The sequence below is a fragment of the Equus quagga genome, chromosome 3 (genome assembly GCF_021613505.1).
Source record: "Equus quagga isolate Etosha38 chromosome 3, UCLA_HA_Equagga_1.0, whole genome shotgun sequence".
Lineage (NCBI taxonomy): Eukaryota > Metazoa > Chordata > Mammalia > Perissodactyla > Equidae > Equus > Equus quagga.
This window is the reverse complement of record NC_060269.1, coordinates 65,880,811-65,901,879: the sequence shown is the minus strand read 5'-3', so window position 1 is coordinate 65,901,879 and position 21,069 is coordinate 65,880,811. Positions and strand designations below refer to the sequence as shown.

Here is a 21,069-nt window from a genome sequence, read left to right as displayed (position 1 = left end):
AGAAAACCAATGATAGATGAAGAACACTCACCAGAAAAACAAGTTTTCATGGAGCTGAAGGTAATTTTGATCAAGCTCATCATCATCATCATCATCATCATCATCATCATCATCATCATATAACAAAATAACTTCTCTGTTAAATAGTAGATCAAAGCAGAGATACAATAGCTCAATGAAAATAAGAAACACTATAGAAACCAATGGCATATAAGCTGGCACATCTCATGAAAAAGTGAAAGAGAAAATAAAACCATCTGAGAAATTAAGACCACATTAGAAGGCATAAAAAGGAGGACGAGAGACAGAAAAGGAAGCATACAAGTGCACTAAGAGACAAGAGTGGCTAGAGAGAATGTGATAGCTTTGAATGATGGATACTAGAGATCTAGCATATGCATAACTGGTGTCTCTAGCAAGAAGAACCAAAATGAAGGAACAGAGAATATATTTTAGTATTATAATTAAAGAAAACTTCCAGAAATAAAAGAAGGCTTCAATCTACACATTGAGGGGGAACACTGCATCCCAGGGGAAAAAATTACACAGAACAATCAACACCTAGACAAATTACTGGATTTCAAACACAAAGACTCTTTTAGGCAGGCAGACAAAAATATCAAGGGTGACCAACTGCCAGTTTACATCTCTTTCCCAGGCATAATTATTTATTGTGCCCCCTTTCACTCTGAAAAGTGTCATGACTTAGCAACAAATTATACGATTTCCTTGCTTATATAAGAGGACTAAAAGAGGAGAATGAGAAAGAGAGCCATGACTTCAGACATCATCACAGCAACATTTATGACTAGAAACTAGTGAAAAAAAAAACCCCACAAATAAATAAAAACCTCCTATGAAGCCCTCAGAGAAAGTGTAACCCCAGAAATTTTATACCCAACCAAATAGCTGTTCAAATAGAAACAGGGCAATCATTTTTTTGAACCAAAGAGTATAATTCTCCTGAGTTCTTCTTGAATAAACTGCCGGAAAACAATCTTCAGCTGACCAAGAGAGAAAAGGAGGAACTGTAGCAGTTGTGCCCCAATTTAAAAGCACTGTGTCTTTCCATCTCTCACAATATGTTCTTTTATTCCCTACTTCAGTTCATGTTATCACAATATCCAATCATCTAACTAGCAAACTGAGGGTTACCCTACTCACGCCATCTCCCTCATTCCTACATCTGATCAGTCAATAAGTCCTGTCAAACTGCAAAGCTTTCTCTCAAATCTTTCCTCTACTTTCCATCTCTGTGGCCAATTCTTAGTTTAGGTCTGAGTGTCCCTCGTCTGGACTATTGCAGTAGTCTCCTAATTGCAGGAATACTTTAAAAACATTTATCCACTGGATCGCACAGACCCTAACCAATCAGAATGGATACCAGTCACAGACACTGTAGAGCCCACTGGTCTTATCAGCTGTCTTTGATCCCTTGCCTAATTGGTCTTCTGGCCTCAGATATCCACTTGCTCCAATCCATAATCCACACTGTAGTTATTGTGAGTTTTCTACAGCGTGAAGTTGATTGTGTCATTCCTTGGCTTAAGTTCCTTTAATGGTTTTCCATTACCTACAGTGCAGTCCTACAGATGAAGTCTAAATCTGGCAGGGTGGACAAGGTCCTTTAGGACCTAGTCCCTGCCTAATTCTTAAAGTTTCAAATCTCATCACTCTCTCACATTCAGTGCCCTACAACCACTTTGAACTTATTGAAGTTTGGCAAATGCACTGTAAGCTCTTTGAGATTCAAGTGTGCAGTCAACAAGTCAAGTGTTGTATTTGGAATAGGAATGGAATGTACATTCCCCTGAAAGGCCCTGATTCTGGTTCTGGAATTACATCTGAGCATCATGAAAATCCACATGGGATAACTTTCAGCGCCAAGGGGCAAAGCAACCTACCCAACAGGCTACTGGCCTGTGGTCTCTTCTTGCTCACTTCCTCCTATTTTGAGTTTCCTATGTTTATTAAACAACCAGCCCCTTTACATTATAGACACACTTCATCATTTGTTTGATTAGTTGACTGACAAGATAGTCCCTAAGGAATGGATTCTCCAAGTGATGCTATTTCCTATCATTTGTGACAGATCAGCTACCTCTCCCACATGACAAGGCAAAGCTGCCTCTAGGGATCAGAATTCAGTCTGCTCATTCACTCATTTAACATGTATTTGTTGGGCACCTCAGGCACTGAGCTCAGTGCTCCCCATACAGTATTGAGACAGATATGGTCCCTGTCCTTGTGAGCCTTCAGTCTAAACTGGACAACAAATGAATACAAATTACGACAGGGATACAAACAGAGTTCAGATGAGGAGAATGAGTGGGAAACCTGCTTGGTGAGAGGTCAGCAAAGGCCTCTCTGCATAGAAGATACTTAAACTGAGGCCTGCAGAATGAGAGGCGCCAGGAATGTAGAGATCAAGGGGAAGTGCAGTCCAGGCAGAGAGCTAGTCTTCACAGAGAAAAGAAAAACCACAACGGCTTTCTCAGATTAGTGCTTAGAACAACATCTCATCCACTTATGCAAGGAACACAGTTTATGCGGTTTGAAAGTACACTTGTACTCCCTTGTAGAGAGAAATGAGATAATCTAGTTATGAGTGTGCCTGTGAATAGTCTTGTTGAAAATCACGTTTAGGATCACATTCTCCCCAATGTGCCTTGTGAATTTCCCTTTATGCATCTTTGCTCCCAATGGCCTTCCCATCTGCAGTGCTCATTACCAACCTCTACTGCAAAATTCCTACCATTCCTTAAAGGCCCAGTCCAGCCGCGCCTCCCCCATGGAACCTTCTCTGACCACTCCGACCCTCTGTGATTGCCATCTTCTCTGAGCTCCAAAGCCCTTCTTATCTTCCTGTAAGAGCCATTTTCTATGGATTATTTCCTTCCACAGGGCATGTGTCTTGCTGTCTTCTATGATTTAAGAATAGGAATAGGATTTAAGAATAGGCTATATCCAGCGTCCAATTCTTCACCCACTGTCTGATGGGTCAGCTCTAATGTTTGTTCAACATGCAGTTTCAAATTTAAGTAGTCTACCCACCAACTTCAACAATTTCATACAGCCAAAGTCCAGCCTAGGAAGTAGGATCCTCTGAGTTCTTACAAAGAAATTTGACCAGATGGATATATAGATAAATACATACTGAAAAGTGACCTAAAGGAGATTCTCTCCTTGAAGTGAGCACCTCAGAACACTTTCTATGTAAGCAAAAGCTGTAGTAAGATTTCCTCAACCAGAGCTCAGGGACTAGCACTTATGAAAAAATCCCCAAACTTAAGAACAAATCCCAAAGCAATTTTTCTCCACTTGAAAAAAAAAAAGGCAAAGTTCCAATCATTTTTACAGTACAAAAATTTTATTTTTTGTTAGGATAATTTAAAGTTTAAAACTGAAGTAGACATATTCATTTTACAAACAAGATATTCTTTCATAAGTAAGACCATTAAAAACAGTAAACAAAAAAGCTGTCTTTACAAAAAGCTCTGTGCATAGCAACTTTATACCGTATATAACTGACAATGCAAAACAATAAAATGAAACTATACAGTTTGAAAATGAGACCTTACTGTACAAAAGGTAGAGAGGATAATGGTTTTTAAACCATGCATATTGAAATGTGCAAAGAAAAATTGGGAAAAAAATACAATGCTATAACAAAAAATGAGATAAATAATGAAGTAAATTGTCCCTTTAAATGAAAAATCTTACACAGCTCCTCTTACAAAGATAGGATAGAATTTGTAGTTACCTATAGAAATACTCGTCTTCCAAGTGGCACAAAAATAACCTGGGACTGGAATGATTCAACGGCAATGACCAAAGAGGACAGAGTAGCTTTGTTTTTAATTTATTAGTACACTAAAAATAATCCTTACACACATTTGTACAATTAAATAGATCTGCTGCTGCCAAGGTTCCAGCTGTATGGTCAAGGATGTCTGGTATTTAGTTACATTTTTCGGTGTAAAGCTACCAAGAAATTCTACAATCATTTTGAAGACAGTACTGCACTCATCTTCATGCAAGAGTAAAATTCACAGATTCTAAAAGCAACGCTACTTAAAAAAACATTTCCTTATGTTGGATTGGCTCAAATCCAGGTCTAAACATGCTTAATTTTGTTCTGCCTTCACTTTTGGGTGGTAATGTTTGTGTTCCACACACTCGTCCCCTCCCATCAGATTTTTCAGCAGGGAACTTTCTCTCGTGTGTTTCCCCTTTTATGATGCTTTCAGCCCTATGAGGGACTGTCAGCAGTAATTATAAGCATGCCAGGTTTCTAAAACCTTGGATTCTCATGTGCATAGAAATATTTGGGGCATATTGGGTAATTCCAGAATAGATTAAAGGCAAATAAGACCGTTGTGTGTTGAATAGTTTTGGGCATATATCAACAGGGCAAACGGAAGGGAGGCAGAATGTATGATGTCATCTAAAATTGGCTCAGATGCACTAAAGATGTTTCTCCATGAGAGCTACACCAATTTCTAATGTTAGAACCCCAACCAGGAACCCCAAACCAAAGTCTCTGTATAGACTTTACTGTGGTGCCAATGAGTTAACAGGGAGAACCCTGACCTGAAAAAAATTACATCCTTATTGGCAATCCAAATAAATCTGGATACACCTCCAGGGTCATACAGGCTTTCAAGACCCAGCCAGTTGCCAGCTCCTGCAAGCTTTCTTCCCCTAAGAGCTAGTCCCAGGACTGCGGCGAGCCCGTTGCAGGCCTAGGTAACTGTGCTGCTTGGAACACAGATGCCCCTAATCTCTGATGCTGCTGAGAATCTGGATTTCCATTTCTTTGAACATCAGGAGAGGGATTTAGGGCTTTTAACATTCATCTTCCACACCCTATCCCATTCTTGCCTGGAAACTGTGTCAAGTTGGATACATAATTTTTTTCAAAAGAGTTTAATGCCATGAAAGGGGAAATCTGCAGAGAGAAGAAAGGATGAGTCCAAGAAACAGAGTCATCTTCAAACCCTGTTTCTGAAGTTCTGTGGGCCTTATATCTCTGTGCTGAACCAGGTAACCAAAGAGGAAGGAGTGCGCGCCTCTGTCAGGGAAGAATTCCAAAGGGGCCACTTGATTGGGAAAGTCACGTGGCTTTGGCTCTTCTTCAAGGTGAGACACGTCTCTCCCTGGGACACAAAGCTGAGGGTGCACTAAAGCGTGGGAACGCTCTGCGCTGCTCAGGGGAGAACTGAAAGCTAATATAAATTTAAAAAATATATATTCACAAAGAGTGAATACCAAAAGGGCCATGTAGACTATTTAGAAAGCAGACAGAGCTGGGAATGAATTGATGGGCTTGAGCATTTGTGTATGTGCGTGGACTTGAACCTTTGTTTCTGCATGGCATTGTTCTGTAGGAATTTACATAAGGTACATGTTCTTGCACGTGGGTCAATAAAATGATGGAAAAAGAGGGGGATGCGGGATGGGGAATAAGAGTCTAGTAAGTAACTGCAGTAATAATCACACACCTTTTAAACTTGTTACTACATGTTTGCATCATTTTCATTTTACATCAGGAAGAGAAATTCCACTCTTCCAAAAAGGTCTTAATTTCTACCTCTACTTACAATAAGTTACACGTTTATTTATTTAAATAATTGTAAAACATTTTAAAATTTTTCCCTTTTTTTGTTTTTTTGTTTTTGTTTTTTAAAGAGATTAAACTATAAGCAAACACACATACAACAACATTTCATCATTCAATTCAGGTTTTGTTTTAAGAAAGTCTTCCATGCTGGTACCCTGTTTTGTTCAATTTTTTTTCTGCATAAACTAAATTGGTATCTGAAAGGCTTCATAGAAAATAGAAACTTTCAACTTTTTTTCCTACAAAGAAAAACAAATAGTATCCAAAATATTAAGCATGAATTGTTTGCCAATTTTTTTTCTTAAATATTTTACAAACATAGGAAGGTGGTTCTCATAATGTTCATAACAAAGAATTGCATTTCTGTTCTTTGCACTGACTATGTCAATGACATCTTTTGTCCTTGTCCCCAAGAGAGTCAGTTTGTGTAGCCACCATCAGAGCTACACAAGAAACGTGAGACCAGGTAAGACGCAGCTCCTTGCATACCCAAACCTGTCCATCATGTTCATTTGGGGGTACAACTCTCCCCAAAGAGCTTATAGTGCTTTCTTCATTATTGGTCCACAGAGTAAGTAGTTTTGTGCTATAAGAAAGCAGTTCGTCTTCTTTACATCGGGGGCACGACAAGTCCGGTCATGGCTGCAAGGAAGGAGTGACACAGGAATGAGACTCGGAGACTTTTTACATTAAAGTCTATAACCCAGAGAAAGGGGCAGGGGATGCGAGTGACATAGTCTGCTACAATGCAGGGAGATGGAGCCCTCGGCTGATACGGAAGCCATGTTCTCCAGGTTGGGTCGGTCTAGCGGGCAGCCTATGAGAGGCACTGAAGCTTCGCTGAATCCCCAAAATACAAACGAAGCTTGGGGAAGTTTTGCTCTGGAGGCCAAGAGTTAGGTTTTGTCTTGTTTGATATTAGTGGGTTGTATTCAATACATAATAGACATAAACATGTAAACTAAACGGTAATATATGTGTGATATATTTTTCATTATTAGACTAAAATAATTTCTAGATTATACAGTTCCAAATCACTTAGTTGGAGGAGGAAAGAAAGCTCCAGGTGCCGAGCCTACCGAGTTACTTAGTAGGCATTGTCTATAACAAATGAGACTGCTATCTGTCCCAGGTTTCCATCCATTCTAGCTGAAATTTGGTACACTTGTTTTCTTCTGACCAGCTCATTTTCTTTTGGTGCTCACTGCTGCTAGGTGATGCTCACTCACTAATGAACGCTGATCCATTGGAAGGGAAGACCTAATTCAGTTCCTAATTTGAGAGTCACCCCAATGTCCACTCTTCAAGTGCAGCATCCAGCATCTCCTTCATCTAGTCAAAAGGATAGGGACAATGCCTGTCTGGATGGCATCAGATCCAAGGCTTCCCCTTGATATGGGAAATAAAGCAGCATCAGCGTATTGTGAAAAAATCACACAGCAGAATGCACGCCTCTAGCCTTGGCATTCAGGTGATGAACCCAGAGAACTTTCAGATTCTCGGAAACTAGGAGAATAGTTTCTTTGCATCAAAACTTCAAACCATGTTGAGAATTTGTTCCTTTGAGTTTTGTTGTCCATAACTCATCTAGGGCTTAGTAAATATCATAGAAGCATTTTGCTGAGTGGGACTTACTAAGCTTATAAGCAAATGGACAAAATTCTTTCTGCTTCCCCAGCACACCTCTCTCTGTCTCTCTTTCTCCCCCCGACTCCCACCCCCGATTCCCCTTCCCCTCCATGACAGCTAGTCTTCTTGGGCAAAATTGACAGCCCTCTCTTTCCCTGCCCATATAGCCTTTATTGAATGTTTGTGAGATCTGGATTAAGGTCTTACACAGCTAGCAAAACCTTAATTATTTTTGCCTGTATTCCCATATATTGAATCGATGTAACTTTTCAATAAAGGCAGTTCAATTCTGGACACTCCCTGATGATTTGGAGATCTAGCAACCCTGGTAATTATTCCAGAGTGTAGGAGGTTTTTTATTTTATTTTTCTTCCTAGAGGGAGCTGGAAAATGAATCAGGCACATAGTGCATAATATGATCTTGACAATCTATACTCGTCCACTGTAAATGCCTGATAAATGAGGTAGGAGGTGGGACAATGAATGCTGCACATGAACTCTCTGGCAGTAGGAGTCTGGCTCATATCTTCAACTTTGACTTGTCTGTTACACTTGAAACTCCTCAGCCCATTCCTTCTTCTGGGTTCTCACAGAGTTACCTAAGGAGCTTACTAAAAGGGCAGAGCCACTCAAAGAAGCAGATCCACCGCATGCTGGAAGAACAACAGATCTCACATATTTTCCTTCTTCCGAGTCTCATATTGGGCACTGGGCAGGCTGGATCTCTGCTCCATTGTGACCCTGACTTGTTGTTTGTAGAAACCATAGCCAACAGACAGAAAGCAGAAGTTATTTGGAGAAAAAGTAAGCATTTTCACTGGGGGAAAGGGAAAATGCCTAAGTGCACTTTGTCCAATTTCTTTTTACCTTTGGCATTTCATGGGAAAGCAATCACGCCCCCTTGTGCCAGGTGGCAAGTAGGTATGGGTGAAGGGGGAAGAGAGGAATTGCACTATTCTTGTCCCTGAAGAGACAGCAGGCTGTCAGAGCAGAGGCTCTGGAGTCAAAATGTCTGAGTTCAAGTCATTAGTCCCTCGCTGTGTGGCTTTGGGCAAGCTACGTAACTAATAATGGTGGTGACAGTGTGACCTTCCCCTTTGGGTCACACATGAGGCTTCAACAAGAGAATTCATGTAAAGCACTTGGCTCAGCGTCTTGCCCGTGGTGCTCAATAGGGTTAGCTAGTCTTAGAGAGAGTTGGTTGCACATGCCCTCTGCAGACAGTTAAGACCATTTCACCTTACAAGTTGAGAGAAAAACTTGTCCATCAGCCTGTGATCACCCAAGCACCTCACCCCACATTGTCACTCCCCCCACTGTTTGTTTCTAAAGAGATGGAGCTTCCTGCTAATCAGCCCCTGAAATCCCAGGATTCCTTCATTCAGAGACTGTGGGTAGCACATTCAGTGTCAGCTTGGTTTCCTCCCTCTCTGCATCAACGGGACACTTCATAAAGTTGGGCCTTGAGCTTCTATTCACCCGGTCCAAAATGGCGAAGAGTGCAAGTCAAGGCCTCTGGAAGGCATCCTTTGTCAACTCCAGCCTTCTCTCTGCTGGGCTTTTTACCTCCCCTAGTTCTTCATGCAAATTGCCTCGCTACAGCCTTGGAGAGAGCCATTGTTTCCTATTTATCAGACTAGGAAACTGAGGCTCTCAGATGGTAGTGACTTGAACAGGCTCACACAGCCTGGAAGGAGCTGAGCTAGAACTCCAGCACACGTCTGGTGAAGCCAAGTCTAGTGTTCTCCCAATGGTGGATACTCTGAGGTTCTCATCAGAATTCTTTTATTTCTCCACACATTACCTTACATTTTAATAGTTCCTTGTAATTTTTTGAAGTCTACAATTAGGGGCCAGTCTGGCGGCACAGCGGTTAAGTGCGCACATTCTACTTTGGCAGCCCAGGGATTGCCAGTTCGGGTCCCGGGTGCCGACATGGCACTGCTTGGCAAGCCATGCTATGGTAGGTGTCCCACATATAAAGTGGAGGAAGATGGGCACAGATGTTAGCTCAGGGCCAGTCTTCCTCAGCAAAAAGAGGAGGATTGGCAGCAGTTAGCTCAGGGCTAATCTTCCTCAAAAAAAAAAAAAAATACAATCCTAATTTAAGTGCTCCTCTTCTCCTTTCCTCCACTTCCTTCTTAAAGTTCAAATGACCAGGGAAATTTGGAAGGAATTGTGGGATCCAAAAGAAGCTGGAGACTTCACAGTGATTCTATAGAAATGAAACTAGAGCCCAGCCTGTGCCTTCATGCAACCAACTAAACCATCACTCGGACAGACACATCAAGAATGTGCAGCTCAGCCACTCTCTCAGCCTCAGTCGTGGGGAAGGGGGAGGCTACAGTAAATATTCAGCAATTGTTTTCATTTCCCAGTCTGGAGATGAAGCCATCATGGAAAGAGTTCTGAGCGTATCCCCTAATGATGGATGGAAACCACTGGTCTTCGATGAGAGATAGGGCAGGTGGAGACACTTAGCCACAGGCTGAGCCTGTTTCTCTATGGATCAGACATCTGGATGAAAACCAAGAAAAAAAAATCTCGCTCAAATATACAGATGTTTCCAACTACTCACATGTTGGGTGGCATGTAGACCCAGCTGCTTTGTCTAGTTAGAAGTAAAAGAATTGTCAGGGACTCTTCTGAGTTCTGGGTTTCAACTCATTTCACAGTTTCTCTGTCAAGACACTTGACTTCAAGGGGTCACCCTTGTCTCTAATGATAGGATGGGACAGGAACATAACGAACCTCCCAGAGCTCTGCTCAGCCACAACTGGTAAATGAACCCTCACAGGTGTCCCCAGAGGATAGGAACCCATGCACAGTCATAAAACCACTTGGCAGATGTCGTCCCAGGGACAGCCAGCTCATCCAAGGCTCTGCTGACCTCAGAGGCTTTGGAACCACAAGGGGTTAACTCAACCTCTGCCCTTTTGGGTTTCATCCAACATTGCTTGTCATGAATGTTTTTATATCAAGATGCCACGAGCAGCCTAAAAATAATGTGGGGCATCAGGATCCACAGCGTTCAGCAGTTTCCAGTCTGCTCTTTTGCCATCAGCTGCCTCCCACTCACATGAGATGATTAGATTCTCATGTACTCATCATGTTTGTGTTACGTCATGTCATATTATATTTTAGGATACTGCTCAAAAGTGAGTTTGACAGGTGATATTAATTTTTGTTCTTAGGCACAGTATGTCTTTTTAGATTTCTTCCCTGCCCCACCCCTGATCAGGCACCTGCTATCAATTTGACTAGCATGTAACCAGAATTCTCAGAACTTGCTGGTTGCTCCTGATGGACCCTATCCACTTATGCCAGGGGAATGTGTGTGCACTGCAGATGGCAAGCCAGTTAGGTAAGCAATAATCGCCATGTGGCATCTGATGTGGTGGCTGGGCACTGGGAAATAGTGACATGGTCTTGTAGAAAGTAATGGTCTGGGGAGTCTGGACACTCCTGGAGGGTGTGTATGGCTCCACCATAGTTAATTCTGTGACCTTGCAGAGTTGACCAACTTCTCTGTTTCCCCTCATTTTGCTCTTGGATGGAGTACTAGCCCAGCGATACAAGCCATTTGTGCCCCATGATGAAAACACCAAAGCATGTACACAAAGATGTAGGTAAATGGCTAGAGATACACAATGATGCTGTGTGCTTTGCTCTTACTTTGCTGGCTCTCTGGCACTTGTATCATGCTTACTCCCAAAGTGGTACCTTCACTTACCTCTGAATCCATTTCCGTTGCCACTGGAGCAGGCAGGTGAAGGGGAGCCTTGGGGCCTGATGACAGGGGCAAAGGCACTCTTCTGTTTGACAGCAGGAAAAACCGAAGAGGAAAATGGGAGGATGGAGGATGTGCTGGAAGATCCAACAGTGGGACTTGATGACATGACTAGAAAGCAAATATACAATCCTCTTTTAGAAAGGGACATATCTAGAGTTAAGTTATTTCTTCAGTACATACAACCTGTACTCATTTACTGAGAAATTGCAAATTTGTTCCAGGCATTGTTCCAGATTCTAGGGATTAAAAAAAAGTTAACGTGACAACATCCCTGCCCTGTCCAGTGGGAGGAATAGACAAATGAAACAACCAACAGTAATAATCCTATTGGAGGAATGTACACAATGCTAAGGAGACCCAGCAGGCAGAAGCTTCTTCTGCCTGGGACACCAGGATGGCATCAGCAGGAGGTGACATTGTGATAGGTCTTAATTCTTGAGTAGAACCTTGACAAGAGAAGACTAAGACCAACATCTGAAAAAGCATCGTCTACTCAAGAACAGAAACCTCTTCTTCACCCTAAAAAGAAGTCCTGTGTGGGAGTTATGTGCTTCTCCAGCAAGTCTTAGGGCTCTAGGGGTTTGATCTATAGGGTTAACATCTTCTCTGAGAGTGCCATCTCTATGGGCCACTTCCTTATTACATGTAAAAGTTTATTAACATTTAAGAGATTACCTCCCTGTCCCTCTATTTTCAGAGCTCCTGGGAAATAAAGCTGCAAGTCAGCCTCCTCTGATGTAATGTGTAGAAAAAGGACCAATATTAACAATATTAACATTAAAGTTACTTGAAGCCAAAAGCTAAGTGATACAGTTTCCAAGAAAAATAAAGGCAATTTACACAATGAAGTGCCCCACCTCTTAATGTCAGATACTTCTCCAAGTGACATCATACAAGGAGATAATTTTATCTTCTATGTTCAGCTTGCTCAAGAAAAGGGTAAACTAGAGTTCACAAGGGGGTAAAATTGTTAGAGATAGCATGTTATAGTAAAAGGTCAATTTTCAGGGACTCATTTTAGCATATTCTCGAGAGACCTGAACTGTTCAAGTACAAGAATTGCTGGAGAGATTCAATGGAATCCCAATCAGAATCCCAATGACATTATTCACAGAAATGGAACAAAGAGTGCTAAAATTTATATGGTACAACAAAAAAGCCTGAATAGCCAAAGCAATCCTGAGAAAAAAGAACGAAGCTAGAGGCATCGCAATCTCTGACTTCAAAATATACTATAAATCTATAGTAATCAAAACAGCATGGTACTAACAGGAAAACAGATACACAGATCAATGGAACAGAACTGAGAGCCCAAAAATAAAACTACCCATCTATGGACAGCTAATCTTTGACAAAGGAGCCAAGAATATACAATGGAGAAAGGAAAGCCTCTTCAATAAGTGGTTTTGGGAAAACTGAACAGCCACATATAAAAGAATGAAAGTAGACCATTATCTTACACAATGCACAAAAATTAACTCAAAATGGATTAAAGACTTCAATGTAAGACCTGAAACCACAAAACTCCTAGAAGAAAATATAAGCAGTACACTCTGTGACATTAGTCTTAGCAGTATCTTTTCAAATACTCACATCTACTCAGGCAAGGGAAACAAAAGAAAAAAATAAGTAAGTGAGACTATATCAGACTGAAAACCTTCTCCAAAGCAAAGGAAACCATCAACAAAACAAAAAGACAACCCACCAACCAGGAGAAAATATTTGCAAATCATATATCTGACAAGGGGTTAATTTCCAAAATCTATTAAGAACTCACACAACTCAACAACAAAAAAACAAACAATCTGATCAACAAGTGGTCAGAGGTTCTGAACAGATATTTCCCCAAAGAAGATATACAGACGGCCTAGAGGCACATGAAAAGATGTTCAACATCAGTAATTATTAGGGAAATGCAAATCAAAACCACAATGAGCTATCACCTTACACCTGTCATAATGGCTATACATAACAAGACAAGAAAGAACAAATGTTGGCGAGGATGTGGAGAAAAGGGAACACTTGCACACTGGTGGTGGGAATGCAAACTGGTACAGACACTATGGAAAACAGTATGGAGATTTCTCAAAAAATTAAAAATAGAAATACCATATGATCCAGCTATCCCACTACTGGATATTTGTCCAAAGAACATGAAAGCAACAATTCAAAGAGATTTATGCACCCCTGTGTTCACTGCAGTATTATTCACAACAGCCAAGATGTGGAGGCAACCCAAGTGCCCGTCAATGGATAAATGGATGAAAAAGAACTGGTATATACAATGGAATACTACTCAGCCATAAAACAAGACAAAATTGTGCGATTTGCAACAACATGGATGGACCTTGAGGGTATTATGCTAAGCCAAACTGCCAGACAGAGAAAGACAAACACTGTCTAATTTCACTCATATGTGGAAGATAAACAAACATATGGGCAAGGAGAAGAGATTAGTGGTTACCAGAGGGGAAGGAGGTGGCGGGGGAGGGTGAAAGGGGTAAAGGGGCACACAGGTATGGTGACAGATAAAAACTAGGTTATTGGTGATGAACACGATGCAGTCTATACAGAAACTGATATATATAATAATGTACACCTGAAATCTACACAATGTTATTAGCCAATATGACCTCAATAAAATAATTTTTAAAAAAATAAAGAATTGCTGAGACCTAACGGCAAAGCACATGATAAAGCCCAGGAGTGCTAAATCCTGCTTCGTACCTTCAGTGGCCCAGCTACTCCTCAAAGTAAATTTGAAAGTGAGGACACAAGGGTGACTTATGGTTCAAAGACCAAGTTAGAATGAATTGAAGGTCAAACATTCTGAGGTCTTGTTGAAGGCTCCATCCCTGTTTTTCCCCTCGCCCTAGAAAGACACACTTTGGGCTCTGTTCAGGCAATTGTGGATATAAAGCAATCATACAGCAGACCTCCAAAGGGATGACTTTTACAGCCAAACTACAAACCAAAGGCTTCAAAGAGAGAGCCTTATCTAAATACTACTCATCCTTAGGTAGTCTGGATTTAAAGAGCCGTTGAGAAGGAAGCACATGAGTACATCTCAGTCTTCCCTCAAGTAATATTAATCAAAGAAAAAACTCGAAAGAGGATAAAGTCCTGGAAGAATCTCGTGCAATATTTGAAGATGTGAATGAAGAAGAAATTGGACTAACTCACTATTATTATAGGATAGGAAACAGGGTTCAGCACTGGGAATGGATCTTATTCACAGTTCTAAGCAGTCTCCTCTTCTAGCCTTGGTTTTAGCATCAAGGAAATGTGTGTTGAGGGGACTTCTCCCCTTTCTGTAAGGCAGAGAATTGAGGCCAAAGAAAGGCTGAGACTCAGGAGGCCCTGATTCTGACCACAGTCCCTTCTCTGCCATACTATGTGATCTGTGCTGTCAGCAGAATGGCGCCGGGGTTCCTATGTCTGCAGCAGCGGAATCTCCCTCGTACGCCGTGATAGAGGAAGGTTTATAATGTGAATTAGGTACACACACTCGATTCCATTTATATCGAGCATTTTACAAATATTTACTCACTTTTACAAAATTCCAAAAAATTTAAAACATCTACTCACTTTTACAAATATTTCTTTTCTAATAACAGATTCCAACTAAAGGGGCTCATTAGATCAAACGTGGTGGCCTCTCAGTGGAACAGGAGTCACCTCAAGCTTTACTCAGTGATATAAACTATCATTGCTGTGTTAGATAAGCACAGAGCTACAACATGTCCATTTAAAATATTTTTTACAAAATTTTTGTAAAATGCCAAATTACATCCAAATTGAAATTTAATGCAATTATAACGAAAATCCTAAAAGGAATTTTAATTTGTGTATGTCAACAAACACAATTTCTGTGTTTATTTAAAAAAACAACAAAACTGTAAGAGCCAGAAAGTTTTGTTATGAAATTTTTTTAAGTAATAAGGAGGCATCTTAACAGTTATTAAAACTGAAGAAAAATCTACATCAATGAAATCAGTGTTATCTTAGCATAGAAATAGGCAGATAAATCCTTGGAAAAAATAGAGTCCAGAAACAGACCTGGGTATATATGAGAATTAAAACTTAATAAAGGTGACATTTCAAATTAGTAGGGAAATAAATGCATGGGAACAATACGCTCACCATTTGGAGACTAAATTTAGAGTTCTTCCTCATGCTAAACACTAAATCTAAGTGGATTAAAGAGTTATTTGTAAAAACAAAATTATAAAGGTGCTAGTAGAAAAATTAGGAAGGTTATATAATTTACACGATCCTTTCAACCCTAAAACCTAAGCAGAATGTCACAAGACCAATTTGCCACATGACAAAAACTTCTGTAACACACACAGAAAAAGCAAACAACAAATTGGGAAAAATACGTGTGATAATTACCTAGAGATGTTCATATCCTCAATAGCTAATAAGTTTTCATAAATTAATTAGAAAAAGAAAAACCTCTCAATAGAAATATGCGCAAAGGACACGGCAAGGAAAGTCGCAGAAGGAGAAACAAAAATGACCCAAAGACCTTCATAGACCTATCAATGTTCCAACCAATTAGTAAAGTGCAAATTAAAACAGTAATGAGATGGTATTTCCCACTTACCAAATTGATAAAGATTAAGGAAAAATGAACAGGGCAGGAAACAGAGAGCCTTCCTTTTCTAGGGGATTGCTAACTTGTCTGGAGGGACTTTGGCAATAGGTATCAAAGGACTTGAAAATGTGCATATTTTTAACCCAGTAATTTAATTTTTAGAAATTAATCCCAAGGAGATAATCATAAATGTGCAAGAAAAAAAAATCCAAGGGCATTTTTATAATTGTGAAAAATTGGGAAATAACTGATTGACCAGCAATAGGGTAAACTATAGTAAGTCCATAAAATGGAACATCATGCAAACATTAAAACTAATACTGGAGAATATATTCAATGACATGGAAAGATGTGCCTCCTTAGATGAATAAAGCAGATTACGGAATAACACATACATCAAATCCAATTTTTTTTAAAATTTTTTCTGAGATCCACCCTGAGCTAACATCTGTTGCTAATCTTCCTCTTTTTTTGCTTGAGGAAGATTGTCGCTGAGCTAACATCTGTGCCAGTCTTCCTCTATTTTCTGTGGGATGCTGCCAGAGCATGGCTTGATGAGTGCTGCTAGGTCCGTGCCAGGATCTGAACCTGTGAACCTTCGGCCGACAAAGCAAAGTGTGTGAACTTAACCACTACGGACCCAGGCGGATGTCATATACATCCAAACTTTTAACAATGTTACCTCTGGCTGATGGGGAATATTCTTAAATTTATTCCTTTTACTTGTCCATATTTTCAAAATTTTCTACAATGAACTTGTATTCCTTTTGATGTAACAGAAACCAGCCAAAGTTGTTAAAATAAACAGAAAATTTCTATTTCTTGGGTAAAAAATAATATGATCCCTAGCAATAAGCATAATAGCTTTCCTGGGTGTTAATATTCCTCTTCACTTTAGGGCTTTCTTCCTGCCTGTAAACAAGGTTGTCTGTTAACCTTTCTGTTACAAAAAAGCAAAGACTAAGAAATTCTTAAGTTCCTGGGAAAAGTTTGTTGATTGTAGTTGATTTTGCAAAGCAAACGTCACTCCTAATATCTCTTCTTCATTCTTAGGACACAGGTCTGCAGCGTAGACAGATTTTAGGAGCCTAGCTTCAGAGCTGTGACTTAGGTAGTTTTGCCACTTTTCTTCTACTCTCTTTCACTGATCTCAGGGCAGAACCCCAATAGCTGTGCATCAGCACAGACGCTGCAATTTCCAGAATCCATCTAGCCATGATTGTAAGGCTATACTGTAAAAGTCAACAACGGTTATCTCTGCTCAGAAATAAAGTGTGTCCGCGTGTGGTGATGGCTTCTAATTAGTCTTTGGGCGGTGAACGTGATGTAATCTACACAGAATTTGAAATATATTACAATGTACATCTGAAAGTTACATAACGTTACAATCCAACGTTACTGCAACAAAAAAATTTAAAAAGGGAATAAAGAAATAACGAGTCATTTTTTTTTCTTTTTTACATACGCATGCTTTTCAACTTGTCTATAATGAGAATGTTACTATGTAATAGGATTTTTTTTTCTTTTCTGAAGAAAAATCAATAGAAATATATCAAAATGTTGGTTTTTTAGTGGGAGTGGGCTTTCTTTTTAAAACTATTCTCATATGTTCTAAATTCTCTATTATAATCATTTAATACTCCACAATAGAAAATGCCTTGATATTTCTTTTTGAAAGTCTAGAAATATTGAGGGTCTACTCTAAGACTGTGAAAGTGACGTAGGAATCGCTGAGGACCGGGTGGATTCCCATCTGTGTGGATTGTGTTCCAAATCTTGCATTGGCTTGGTGGCTATTCGGCTTTGGGAGCAGTGGTTCCACGGGTGTTGCAGGCTTCTTGAGTAGCCCATCTTTGGGGACACCGGAGTGCACCATTTTAGGAAAGTTGATGATACATACTTGCAATTGAGAATTTCTCTGGACATCTCTCTCTATGGAGAGAGGCCAAAGTCAAGGCAAGCACGTCTGGCCCAGAAATCTCTGTGAGCATGGGGAGTTAAGGAAAAACTACTTTTCTTCTTCTAAGGATTGACTGGCTTGCACAGTCCCAGCTGGAACTCGCCGGGCACACATCCTCCTTTGCATCGAGCCATTGCATTTGTTGGCGCTCAGGGGTCTGTCAGCATTTCATTATAACCCCCTATTGTCAGGGGTTTAGAATTCAGCCATAAAAACTTGCACTGAGCTGGAACTTGGCACACACTGCTACCGCCAGGAAGTGAAGTTTGTATGTGAAATTGAAAAAACATCTGTTTGGCCATTTTTGAAGTGGTGCGAGAGCAAAAGCAGTAAAGATACAGGTTTTTGATACTCTGTGTTGGCCATAATGCAAGTCAACTTGACCGAGAGGCTTGGCTTTATTTCTTTTTAATGTCTCTGGCAAGTGATTGCTCCATGGCATGGCCTGGCCACATCAGACTAGTTTAAAAAATAAAATGAAAAATCACAGAATGGTGTTTTCAGACACAAGCAACTGAATTGATGAAATGGTTTCTCCTGGGCTTTCTTTGTATTTCCCAGAGAAGTTAAGACTTAGCTGGTTAGAAATACGGTCAGATGCTATTGTAATGAACTCCATGGGGTAGTCAGTATTTTTGCAGTTGTCGTTAGTGCTGTCAGGTAGACTCCTGGAGGGACCCTGTGCGCAGCAGAGCGGAACCCTGCCTGGTCTTTCTGCGCCATCCTCTCACCTTCCAGACCTATATCAGACAATGCTCTGCTGTTATTCACAGGGTTTTCATGGCCAATAGTTTGGAAGTGGGCGGCTAGGTCCTTCTTCCTAGTCTGTCTTATTCTGGAAGCTCCGCTGACACCTCTCCACCAGGGGTGACCCTGCTGGTTTTGAAATACCAGTGGCATAGCTTTCAGCATCACAGCAACTCGCAACCACCATAGTATGACAACCGATAGTCGGGTGGTGACAGGTGGTGTGGTTCCCTGACCGGGAAACGGTCTCAGGTTGCAGCAGTGAGACCACTGAATCTTGACCACTAGACTTCCAGGGCTGGCTGTTTTTGCAGTAGGGGATTTTATTGTAATAAACGCACTGTTTGGAATCCCATTCCCAGTCTGTAACTCCTTCAGACCCTCCTTCAGAAAATGAAGGCGCGAGGGATCACACTGACCCAGCAGGACCAAGGAGGAGGCTCTGTGCTGTGCTGCTTTGTCCCGCTGGGCAGGGCGCCTTCCTCTTTCTGTTGTGTACGCTGTCTTGTTTGAATGGGTGATTTCAAGATTGGGGGTGTTAGTATTTTTCCTGTGGCAGTGGGATTGAGTGATCAAGAGAGGAGATCGGAAGGAAGTTGCCATTGGTTGCAGTGGGAAGGGTCCCTCCCTACCAAATGAATTATCTGGTAGGAAACATCAAGCAGCTAACACCCAATGGGCATTTTCATTCATCTATTCTTTCTCTCTCTCTCTCCCTCTCCACCCCGCCCACCCCTCCCTGTCTTTTTTTTTCTTTCTCTCTTTCCTCCATCACCACACTACACACTGTACTATTATATTGACTATTTTTGATCTACAAAAATGACAATTTCATATGGTTCAACCAAATACACACATTTTATTACAGATGCATGACTGAACATATGGAATTGCCATTTTTAGAAATCAAAAAGAGGTAATTTCATATGGTTCAGCCTATTAATGTATTATAAATATATTAAATATTTCTTATATTATTGAATAATTTTAAAACATGGTATTTTGAGTCTGCTGACATGTATTCTAGTCCCATTTTTACTATTTACTGGCCATGAATCCTTGAGTAAGTTATTTAATAACCCTTCATATCTTAGAAGGGAAAATGATAGTAATAATAATTATTATTATTATATCCATGTCATAAGATGGTTGTGAGAATCTGACTAGACTCTATATGTGAACATGCTTTTTAGGCTGTGAAGTGGAATTCAATTGTGAATTATTTATTGTTGTCACCATCATTCTGCGACATTATTTACACAATGGCTCTCTTGCCGGGGCTGTTGAAGATGTGGTCCTTTCTGCATACAAGGTACCCTCTCCACAAGCATGCATGGGAGAAACCTCTTCAAGGTCTCAGCAACAGAAAAATCAGGTTTCTCCTGAGCTACTAAAAAATAATAATGATAATAATGTGTAGATGTAAAATCTTATATAACAAATAGTGTTTCTCCCTTTGCTTTCCCATCTTGTTTGCCTCTGAACCAATTAATGGCTCCCTTGAATAGACTGAATGGCATTTATACTAGCCCTTGGATTCATCTAATTTTCTGATCCATATTTTTTTCTTTCATCTTAGTTTCTTATACTTTCATACTACCCATCCGAGTATTAATATTCCCCCAAACATTTTTGCGACAAGATAAGGTTAGAACAAGTAAAGAAACAAATAGTTCAAGAAAGCAACAGTTTGTTTTCCGAGATCACTCTGATCTAATTGATCTGGGCTATCTGACAAGACACAACACAGAACTCATGTCTTTGCAGCAACAAGATTTTAGTTGTACCAGAAGAACCAACCTCTACTACCTCTGCTACTTGCTATCTATGTCCTCATCACACTAAGTAAAGTGTGAGTGTGACGAATCGAACAGATAACCCAGAAATAAGTCATAGGTGCGTGTCCCCAGGAAACCACAGGCCGGGAGGGTGAGAGAGGCAGCCTCCAGGCCTTGGCAGGTCACTTCCCGAGCTGTAGTGGAAATGGCTGTGGGTCCTCCTTGACTCGCCCTTGTTCCTGGCAGGAGGGAACCACTCTGGGTACACAGAGGGCCTGCTGCAGAGCCTTGCAACAAGATTCAGCATTTCAAGAACACTCCACTCAATCACTCAGACTTTCCATGGTGGCTTCTCCCCTGGCCAGAAGTGTTCCCTAAGTAGGTTTGAAAACCATATATTCTCTCAGGCTCTTGGGACCATTGTGCAAGTTCCTCGCTTAGTCCCCAAAGCACACTGAATGAGTTTTCATAACTCCCTAGAACATCTGGCTTGCTGCTAGCCCACAGATAGTGATTAAGAGGTTCTGTCTCCATAGATCGCACTCTCACAAGCAGTCAAGTTCTATCTCTCTGGAGGTACACAAAGGAGGGGAGAGCTACGTAACCAAGTAAGAAGGGAGCATGGTGTGATACACACAATAACTTGAAGTCATCAATTCTGGGTCCAAATTATGGCCCTGCTCTATCCTAGCTGTGTGATCTTGGGTAGGTCAGTTAACTGCCATGCATCTCAACCTCTTCACCTATGACAGGAGATGATAATACTGACCTCAGAAAGTGCTTATGAAAAGAAAATAAAATGCTACATCTGAAAGCACCTAACAAAGAGTGTACATGATGTTAACTGAAATGGAATCTCAATTCCGCTCTCCCATCTACACAAGCCACATACGTTCCTTCTCTGTAAAGGAAGTAGCGTCATTCCTTTTCTTTCCCCCA

The 21,069-nt window shown here is 40.7% G+C and overlaps 1 protein-coding gene across 1 annotated transcript in view; it reads right to left on the bottom strand.

Moving 5' to 3' along the window:
* Window positions 1-3,350: 3,350 nt before the first annotated feature.
* EBF2 (EBF transcription factor 2) overlaps window positions 3,351-21,069 on the bottom strand; it is a 187,122-nt gene continuing 169,403 nt past the window's right edge. Inside the window, exons 15-16 of the mRNA XM_046655633.1 lie at window positions 10,986-11,153; window positions 3,351-6,265 (exon numbers count right to left, since the gene is read on the bottom strand). Of these exons, the coding sequence (XP_046511589.1) occupies window positions 6,234-6,265; window positions 10,986-11,153 (200 nt within the window). The 3' untranslated portion in view covers window positions 3,351-6,233. The remainder of the gene's footprint in view (window positions 6,266-10,985; window positions 11,154-21,069) is intronic.